The 11,009-nt window shown below is 39.4% G+C and overlaps 1 protein-coding gene across 1 annotated transcript; it reads left to right on the top strand.

The window, feature by feature from the left end:
- Positions 1–1,050: 1,050 nt before the first annotated feature.
- Positions 1,051–2,137, top strand: LOC129757531 (uncharacterized). The gene is made up of 3 exons (XM_055754801.1): positions 1,051–1,251; positions 1,311–1,399; positions 1,469–2,137. The coding sequence occupies exons 1-3, from the start codon at positions 1,110–1,112 to the stop codon at positions 1,829–1,831; spliced, it is 594 nt and encodes a 197-aa protein (XP_055610776.1). The 5' UTR covers positions 1,051–1,109; the 3' UTR covers positions 1,832–2,137.
- Positions 2,138–11,009: the final 8,872 nt, after the last annotated feature.

Raw genomic sequence — 11,009 nt, 5'->3', positions numbered from 1 at the left:
TCAGTGAGCGTCCCAAAGTGGTTAATTTTAAGGAAGATATGACGGAAAAGTAGGTTTCTGTAAAGAATTAGGTAACTGCTTTCAGATGTTGCGCAATTTTGTTCACGCAGAGTTGGGCCTTATGTACGACTGCACGAATATGGTTTTGAACTGGAATAATGTAAATATACAAAAAGATCCCAAAAGGTTTAAAATTTATTGTTCAGACAGTTAGAAAAGGTGATGCAATTTGATGTTGGACACTCTTCAGAAACGAACATGTGGGATGAAGATGGCAGATTTTGATTTCTTGAACGTAAATGAGATTAAAAATTCAGATTGATTTCATTGAATTTAGAGATCTTAAATTCAGTTACTTGCACCTGAAGAATGGTAACAGAAAAAAATAACAATACAAACTACGGTGCGTTATCATATCTAATATTTTATAATTATATTTCAAAGAATTTTTCAAGTGACAATATTAAAATAATTCTGATAAAATTGTTATATCCATAACATTTTTGTTGATAAGCCTTTACTTTCAAGATATAGTAGATAGTTATTCCGGACAATGCTTTTAATTTTACAGTTGAAAATACAGCATTTAAATTTATATCGCAGGATCTGCTAGGTGGATGCGAACACATATGAAATACAACCATAAAACTCCTCAACGCAGGAGATCTCCTTAATCGATATTTTCGAAAACGGCTCAATTCCATATGATGCTTTAAGATTTATGTTCAGCTCCTCATTTTCTCATAACACTCCTTAAACTTTGAAAAATTCAGAATTACAAAATCGAAAAATTAATCCACTTCAGACCGATCGAAAAATGAAGCTGATCCTCATCAGCTGAACTGCAATCGATGATAATAATAATAACTGCATCGGGAAATGAGCACCCCAGTAACCCGAAATGCATCGTTCCGTTCCGAATTGCAAAACCGGTTTCGCCAAAATTTGTTAGCCCACATCCAGAAGAGGTCCCAAGAACGGACCAATGCATGCGTTTAATGCGATTTCGGGGCACATTGACCTCGGCGTATAAAAAGGAGTTGCATTGTGAATTGGGACGGTTTTTGATCAGTTTCGACCGGAGTGTACGGAGTTTCGAATCGGCCGCGATGCAGACTCGTTGGATTGTTTGCGCCTTGGGGATCCTGGCGGTTCTGAGCCAAATTTCTGTAGCCGATCCCATCGATACTGCCCCGGCTAAGTCAGTTCCAGAAAAGCAACCGGTAGTTGCTGCCGATGAGGATCAATTGAGTGAGTAGTATCAGGTGTTGATTTGATTGAAAAAAAAATTGATTTCTAATATTGAACAGGGTCAAGCATCCCGGGAGTTCCAGCCGATTCTGACGATTTCTTCAAACAAGAAAAGAAGTACATAGTGAAATGCGAATCGGGTGAAAAGGTGAGTTTTTTTGTCCTGACACCAAACTCAGAAAGACCACATGACGAATCTAACAAAAATGAATTACAGCAAGAATTCTTCGGTGCTTGGCGAAATTGTCTGGATCTCAAATACCAATTTGCTACCGTCGAGAATCCCAAAGACAGACGCTTGCTGTACAAGGCCCTGGAAGAGGTAGACGAATATGTGCACATCAGTGGAACCGATCTCGGCAAAGAGGGACTTCCGGTTTGGTTCACGAATGGCCGTGTCGTTGATATGAACCGCATCGGATGCGATCCGGATGATAACCCTCCCCGGGGTGGTAACGATAACAACGAGTGGCGTGATTGTTTGTCCGTCAAACGTGACGATGAACTGAACAACTTCGTCTGTAAATGGGAATCTTGCCAAAAATCGCGGTGCTACGTTTGCCAAGATTACCTGACGTAATGAGGGAAGACTCATTCGGTAGAATTAATTGAAATATTTTTCTATTATGATCGAAATCAGTAAGTTTGCTCGTTTGAATCTAAAGATAAGGTTTTTAAAAGACTATTAACAAGGAGTGGAAAATCTATGATTGTTTGTATTAATGATTAGGTGAAAAATGTATGTGTAAAATTACCTTATGGTAGTATCTTTTAATATTGTAAGAATTAAAAAAATAACTTGCCGCTTTAGGAATGCAACGTTGTTCAATTTTTAGAGTTTTATAACAATTGTGATCTAACAAGTATAGTTTACTTGGAATTGTTCCATTGCTTTTATTCTTAAAGATGACAAGGCAGAAACCCCATTGAAGTAGGGGAGAGTGGGGTAATGTCAGCCAGGGGAAACATGAACCACTTTAAATATCTCAGCTGTGTGTTCAGATAAAAATCCCAATCCAACTGTCATCGTCTTTACTTGGCGTAAGCTAATATTTCTATTTGTTGTTGACTTATGTACGCAACATATGCATCATTTATTTAACTAGCTTAATAAAATTTATTTACATAATTAAACAAGCACCCGCTAATTGCATCGTTGAGAAACCTGTAGTTCATAACAAAAATATGCTTTTATGCTAATTATTTCAGTTTTTTTTTTTGCTTTTTTACATGGAAAATGAATTTTTCATGAATAACAAAGCGTCACTCAAATGGAACCAATTTGCAAATATCTCTTGTGCGGAAACATGGGCCACAGTATGTGGGGTATCTTGAGTCACCTTTACTTTGGTGTTTTTATACACATTCATAACTAAAAATACATTTTTCCTATACATATGTAAAGTGTTCGTACGCCAATGGAAGCCTTTTTTAATTTTTTTTTAATTTATTTATTTAGATCCTAGGCTTCAGCCCTTTATCTTAATCTAGAGTATAATTAATATTATGAACAACACGAACAATTAATATAAATTAACACTGCTTACTTCTAATCTTAATTTGTTCTCTGGCCATATTTAATTTAATAATATCAACGTTTGCATTATAAAGTGTCATGATTCGGTACATAGGCTCATTCCTAGCATAATTTTGAATCCGATTAGCTAACTGGAATGGCCTTACGCTACGCAAACTACTGCGGCCTTCGTTATAACATATTTGAGATGTTAAATACGGTGAATAATATCTTCCACTGGTCAGATCTTTTAAAAACAGTGCGTCAATTGATTTTCTGCGGGTTTCCAGGGAGTCCAATCCTACCAGCATGCACAACACTTGATACTCCGGCATTTCTGCTTGCCATCCAAGGTTTCTCAAGGCGTATCTCAGGAACTTCTTTTGAACTCTCTCTAGTCTGTTGATATGAATGTTATAGTATGGACGCCAAACAATACTCGCGTACTCCATTGCGGTCCGAACCAATCCGACGTAAATTGACACAATCGTATAGGGATCACTCAACTCTTGACTAATTCTGCTAACCATTCCGAACATTGAATTAGCCTTTGTTATAACTTTTTCTATGTGCTTCGAAAAGTTTAGCTCTGAGTCCAACTCAACTCCCAGATCTTTTATTGAAGCTTGCCGTGCAACAATCAAATCATTTCCCAGGCGGTATTCGTACATGATGTTGCTCATTTTCCGAGAAAAAGTAACCACATTGCATTTAGAGTCGTTGACTTTTAATCCAAATCTGCTGCAGCATTCCGTAAACCTGTATAGAGCATTTTGCAGAGTCGTGCAATTTTTTGGGTGACGAATTGGCAGAAACATCTTTAAATCATCGGCATACACAAGCACGAACACATCAGACAGCACTCCAGGAAACTCGTTCATAACAGTGGTGAAAAAAAGGGGTCCCAAGTGACTCCCTTGTGGTACACCACTGTTTACCGAGAAAGTCCTGGATCTCACGTTCTCCAGCTTAACGTATTGCGTTCTTTCGATTAAGTATGAGCGAATCCATTGTAGGCAAGTGCCGCTTATTCCATTTTTGCACAGCGCCGACAGAAGTGCGTCTATGTTGATCACATCGAAAGCTTTGGACATGTCGGTATATAGAGCATCGACTTGTAGACCTTCCATCATCCATTGTGAGACTCTTGAGACAAACTCCGTTAAATTCGTCGCGGTTGACCGCCTTTTAAGGAAGCCATGTTGAACATCGGAAATTTTTGTTTCTATCCATGGGTACATCTGGTCATAGACAATGCTTTCGAAAAGCTTGGGTATAGCTGAAAGGATTGCTACACCACGGTAGTTTTCGACGGAGATCCTAGAACCGCTCTTGTGTATGGGCACTATATGTGAAATCTTCCAGAACTTCGGAAAACGTCCTTCATGAATCGAGGCAGCAAAAAGAAACAGTAGGGGCTCTTCGAGTGCATTCACGCATTTTTTAAGGAGTGAGTTCGGGATTCCGTCTGGGCCGCATCCTTTGGATTCGTCGAGCATTGAAATTTTACGTCGCACATCTGTTATTGAAATTGTAAGATCAGGAAAAGTTTCGGCTGGCAGAAAAGATTCCTGACTTGTTCTTAAAGAATCCGAAGTATACACACTGCGGAAGAATTCAGCAAAGAGTTCAGAGGCATCATCCAACGATAAGGCTTTTTTCGAATTGTATGCAACATTTTTCGGGATCAAGTTCGACTTTCGCTTGGAGTTCACATATTTCCAGAAACACTTTGGTTCAGTTTGGATATTTTTCTGAAGATCATTTAAATACGTACATCGCTGAGCTCTATGCAACCTATTAAACAAGTTAGCCGCTATTCGGTATGCCGATTTGTCCTGATCAGTCTTGCTTCTGCGGTATCTGTTATGTTTTTTCCTTTTGTCTTTAAGCAGTCGGATAGTGTCAGCGTCAAACCATTCTGGATATTTGGAGCGAGACGATTTTACTCTGAGCTTCCTACAGTGGTCAAGTAATATGCTATAAACCACAGTGTAGAACGACAAGACGTTAAAATCCAAAGCGCAGTCTACTGAGCGGTCGTTTTCGCAAATGTTGTCGAATACTCCAAACCTGCTTAAGAAATCCAGCATATTTCGCACAGCTGAGTTAGCGATTTCAAAGTTGTAAGCGTCTTCCGATATAAAAATTGTATTCCAATCAACTTCTAACAATGCTCGAGAGACAGCAACCTCGTCATAATGCTTCATGTCAATTTTTTCTTTGTGTTCCTGGGCTGGTGGGACATCTGCGTACTGAAGTATTTCTATACTGACGTTTATCCCCATTGCTTTATGATGCGCCTCGTTCTGTATCAATGGAGAAATTTCCTCAACTTGACAGTTTTCTTCATCGTTTGTAAATAAGAGATCGAGAAATCGACTGTTTTGATTAGCGATTCCGCAAACTTGCCGCAGTTCGCAGGCAGTCATGTCGTCAACAAGAATCGTTTCTTCAGGTAGACGAACGTTAGAAGGCAGAAGATATAGTTCAGAGACACTTTCTCGATACCAAGTGGTATTCTTCAGATTAAAATCTCCAATTATAATGACTTTGCTTTCGGGTGATACAGTCTTTAACAAAGTTTCTATGCTAGCAGTATGGGAAGAATATCCTTCACAACCGGAGGCCGGAGGTATGTAGACGCAACATACAAAAATTTCAATTTTGTCGACAACTAATTTAACTGTAACCTCTTCATTACTACTCGATTCATTGATCAAAGTGCTCGTAAAGCGATTATTTACAGCAATCAGAACTCCACCTCCAGAAGTTTTATCGGAATTAGTAGGCGAGCGGTCGCAGCGGTAAACTGAAAATGCGTCAGGAAAGATCATTCGGTCTCCTATTGATGAATCCAGATTCGTTTCACAAAATGCAAATACGTCATAGTCCAGCTCAAGTGATGACAAAAAAACGGCTTCTAGTCTCTTTTTGCTGCGGATACTGTTCATATTTTGATAATAAATGGCCAAATGATGATTTTCTTTTATCTGGTTGCTTTGGTACGTTACTGGGTCTACGATTGGACTGGGGTCACGAAGGGTGTTATGGGATTTACGGTGATTGCTGGTGTTAAAGGTCTCGGCTCCCACGCAAACCCCGGTTTGGTGCTACGATCAACAGTGAACTCACGGAATCTTATACCGACTGGCCAAGTTTCGGTGCAGAGTGCCTTATTTTTTAAATCAAATGGTGCCTCAACTTTGAAGGAAACGAATGATAATGAGTCTAGACTCCTCCCTTTCGGAACAAGTTTCGTCAGACTTATTTCACTCGTACCAAGATGGCTCCGTATCATTTCCAATACTCTTTCCTCTGGTACTCTAGGACCAATTCCTGATAGGTACAATGAGAATAAGTTTGAATTTTGTGGAACATTTTGTTGGGCGGATATATCAATGTCCGTCAAATTAGTTCCTACTGCACAAAAAGTCGTGGAACGTCGGTCAGGTGTATTGCTTCGAATTCCTTCAATTCTGCGACGCTTAGCGCTGATAGGGGGTACATTCAATCGATTATCTGCACGAACGTTTACAGGAGTTGAGAGGTTTTTTAAAGGAGACAAATTCGTTCGGATCTCGGATCTTATTTCTAGCAGAATGCTTTCGCGAATTTCGTTTTTCAGTGCCAGTTTAAGGGAATCGATGACGTCATTGCTAACTGTCTTCATGGAAACCATTGCATTTGAGAATCTAGCATCAGACAATATTCTCTTGCAACCGTGACACATCCAAGTGCAGTGCGGGTTTTTTTTGAACATGGAAAGAAGCTCTGGTGTCATACCAGAACAACTCATACACACTTTGGTCGAGCAAAATCCCTGGCAAAAACAAAAATCACCTTCGCATTCATGCGCACATTTCTCACAAACATACATCGTTATTGAAAATGATGATCGAAAATTTTGTGTTGTGCAATTTGAAATGTAGGTGTCGCTGTGATCGGTTAAATGAATGACGTTTGTGTTTTACAGTTTGAGGTGGAGATGGCGCTTTGATCAGTAAGGACGATGACGTTTGATAAAGGTGACGTTTACCTGTTTTGTGGTTGTCGACGATAACTATTGTGCATGCGTGAACGGAGTAGTCCAGATCGATATATGCAGTATGCGGGAGCGAGATGAGGCTATTGTTTTTGTTGGTGTTCAGCTGGCCGGTCGATCGGATTGGTAAATGATAACAGCAGAAGCGAATGAAGGCTTTATTTGCAGTGATGGTACAGGTTTAACAGGTTCTTTCGATGATAGCTGATGTAATTCACGGATGATGCAGGTGGTAAAATGCGGATTTTGGTGGAGCAGCGTTTGGTTTTGCAGTGGCTATTGCGGTGTTATTGGCGGGAGGCGGGCAGGTAGGTGACGGCGAGGTGGGAGAGCATATATGGCGGTCAGTGGGCGCTCGATCTCAATCTCAAGCCGTGCCGAATATTGTATATTCCGTACCTTTGGGTGCTTGTGGATTTTTACGGGTTTGTTGAGCAGGTTTGTTGGCGGTATCTGGGTCACTGTTAGGTTTTCCGGCAAGGTCGGTGCAAACAATGTTTTTTTCGGAGCATTATCGAAACACGATATGAAAAATATTCTGTCAATTTTATTCAATGCGATTTAGAGCAGTGGTTTTTAAACTTTTTTCACTCACCGCCCCCTTTTGAAAAATTTTCGAGCTCAACGCCCTCCTGGGCATATTTTAAGTAAATCTTATAAAAAATGGAAAATCGGGATCGTTGAAAACCCATTTGCTTTATATTGTTGTAATACTTTACGCAAAATAGAGATTGTAATACTTTACGCAAAACCAGATGATAGAGGAGTTACGTGCTATTGCTCAATCGGTTCGGGAGTCTAGACAGGAATCGGCAGGAATACGTATCGCACTCGAACAATCTAAACAGCAAATTGCGGAACTATTAGAGACCAATAAGCACATCGAAGCTTCTCAAGAATTTTTGGCAGAGAAATTCGATTTGCTTAACAAAGGTTTCGAAGATCTTAAGCTCGAATTAGTTGCTTTAAGATCCGAGAACCAGGAGCTGCGAATGGAGATCGTGTCGTGTAAGGAACAAAACAGTAACTTATCAGACCGTATAGATGTTCTTGAGATGGAGCTTGACAGAATAAATCGCAAGGAGCTCTCCCTCAATGCGATTGTACTTGGTTTACCGATCATGGAAAAGGAGAATCCACGCGCCTTGATACTTCAAGTAGCAGAAACCGTTGGCTGTAAAATCGAAGAAAACGGAATAGTGAGTGCTCGACGTCTTGTGGGAAACAAAACAACCAATAACACCCCACCGATATTGGTTACATTTGATTCGGAAGACACTAAAAACCATCTTTTTGAAAAAAAAAGCGTACCCACGGTGTTCTGAAAACCTCTACAATTGGCAATTCGTTCATTAACTCTTTGCAATCCGTCACCATGCGCGACGAAATGACAGCGTTCGGAAAAGATCTGCTAAAGGAAGCCAGGAAAATGCAGGATGAGATGGGAGTGAAATACGTTTGGCCAGGACGTGATGGAAAAATTCTTATCAGAAGAGCTGATGGCGCCAGAGTGGAAAAAATCGGTTCGAAGCAGGAATTGCAGAAGGTTGTGGAATCCAAAAAGCGAATTCTTAATTTTGATACTTCCTCATTCACAATGTCATCCCCAAAGCGTATACACTTACAAAAATAGTTCCTGAGCTGTCCCTCGAAGCTTATGATTAACTAAATATGAATTTTACAACAATCAATAATTATTATAATACTATAGATGAATTAAATAAAAGCCAAAAAACAAATCAAAACAGTCGTTCTAATTTAAAAATTCTTCAATTCAATGTACGAGGAATCAACAACCCAGAAAAATTAGATGACATAAAAATTATTCTGAAGCACCTTACTGAAGAAATTCATGTGATCGTTCTTGGTGAAACGTGGCTGAAACAAGATCGTACTCAACAAGCTAGGTTACCAGGTTTCAAAGCATTCTTTTCATGTCGGGACGACACCTCGGGAGGAGGTTTGGCCGTCTACGTGAAAAATGGTATGGATTGTGAAGAACTTGGTAATCATCATTATGGTGGCTACCATCATATTCACGTGCGTATAAGATCTGCAGGAGAGGAAATAAACGTTCACGCTATCTATAGACCACCTTCAACCAATACAACTTGTTTTTTCGCTGATTTGGAGTCGATTATATCATCTTATAGCACGACTTCTTCTTGCATTATCGTAGGTGACATGAACGTTCCAACAAATCAAACATCTAATCCTGAAACAGTTGAATATTTGGAACTTCTAAATTGTTACAACTTCCAAGTAACCAATACACATGTAACAAGACCCGCTAGCGCTAATATACTTGATCATGTTATCTGTTCTGAGAAGATTTATTCTAAGATAACAAATGATACAGTTTACTCGGATTTAAGCGACCATTGCATAATAATATCTTCGATTGGTCTACGCAAAAACGTGTTTACCCGCAAACTTCTCAAAGTCGTCGTTAACAATACTTTGATTAGTGAGAAGTTCGCTGCAAACGTTTACAATATGCAAGCTGATTCAGCCTGTAGGGTTGTGCATTTAATATATACAATTTGTTAACACCTGATTATTTACAGACCTTGCGCCACGAGTTTAGTAGGAGACAAGAAATATGGCAACACTGTATATTGGATGCGTAGATTTGGATGAGCGTGTGTAAAAGAGGAGAACGAAGGCGTCTATCGGTCTGAACAGTGCGCGAACGGAACGGCCGGGATATATTGTGACGGTAGTGATATTAAACGGACGAGGAGGACCCTACAACTGGCGACGAGCGGGAGAAAGAACCACAGGACATCAAGGTGAGTTTGTTTCCTGGACATTAAAAAGAATTTAGCCGGGTTTTTTTTTGGTAAAAAGAAATGATCAGCTATCGAAATGTGGCTTGGAAACGAAAACAAAATGGCGGTCAAAATTGTACATGGGTGTATTATCGATAGCAGAAATGGTACCGAATAGAAATTTGTGAGAAAAGTAACAAGAGATTTTGAAAACGCTAAAGTGAGATCGAGTTTATCCATAATTAGAGGTTAGTCCAATTCCGTGGCCTATTTGAAACAGATTTGATCGGTATTAAGTGAAAGGTTTCACATATTCGTCGTATTTGTTAATCATTAATCATTCTGTGTTGATCGTTTCGGTGCTTGCAATTTACCAGAGTCGGATCTAGGGACGAACACTTGAAAACAGAAATTGAGAGTGCACAAAATAGTGTGGAGATGGAACGTTATATAATTTTTTTGTTGATGCTAATTTCAGCCGTGAGTATTGTGATTTTTGTTAATCGTTTTTCAAAATAAAATTTTAGTATTATGGTCAGTGCTTTAAATGAGTTTGTGAGTAAACTGAGCAAAGAGATGCTGTTAGTAATAACTGGTTTTGGGGTTGTCTGTCAGGATGTAACTGAAATAAAGTTTTTAAATTTGCGTCGTTCAAGTTTTCTTAATTTTTTTTTAAAGACAAACAAGCTATCCAGACAGAAGTTGTTATTGTTGAAAATTATGTTGTGGAACATTCTAAAAATTTTGAACCAGTTTATTTCAAGTATTGGTGGGGGCTGTAAGGAAAATTAAACATTGAGATTGTCTTTTTTCTATTTCCGGTTTTCAGATGGATGAAAGTAGACCGTTGCCTATGTTCAGATGTGAACAAATCGAGAACGGTAAACTGGCCAAGGAATGGCGGGAGTGGAAAGATTCGCTGGAGTTTTATTTTGACTCATATCAAATAACCGACCAGAAAATCAAACGGTCCAAAATGTTACATTTTGGGGGTCCTCAGTTGCAAAAAGTTTACAAAAGTTTGGAGGGCACTGAAGATTTTCCTCTGGTTATGGTAGAGAAGCCTTGGTATGATGTAGTAATCAGTCGTTTGGATGCGTATTTCAAACCGCGTCGTCAAGATGTTCTGGAGAGACATAAGCTACGCACTATGAAGCAAGGTATGATTTAGTTGATTCGATTTGTCTTTTCATTATTTCAATTCAAGATCTAACTTTTTTTTGAATGTTGCAATCAACTAGGTACGAATGAGAGTTTCGCTCATTACGTTTTGCGTCTGCGCCAGCAACTGATGGACTGCGGATTTGAAAAGTATTCGAAAGAGGTCCGCATTGTTTTGGAGGAGATCATGCTCATCGACATTATTGTGGAAGGATGCAACTTACCAGAGCTTCGAAGGAAGATTCTGGAGAAAGATCAGTCCTTG

Source organism: Uranotaenia lowii, chromosome 3 (assembly GCF_029784155.1).
Source record: "Uranotaenia lowii strain MFRU-FL chromosome 3, ASM2978415v1, whole genome shotgun sequence".
Lineage (NCBI taxonomy): Eukaryota > Metazoa > Arthropoda > Insecta > Diptera > Culicidae > Uranotaenia > Uranotaenia lowii.
Note: the sequence above shows the minus strand (reverse complement) of the source record. Positions and strands in the feature narration are given on the sequence as shown.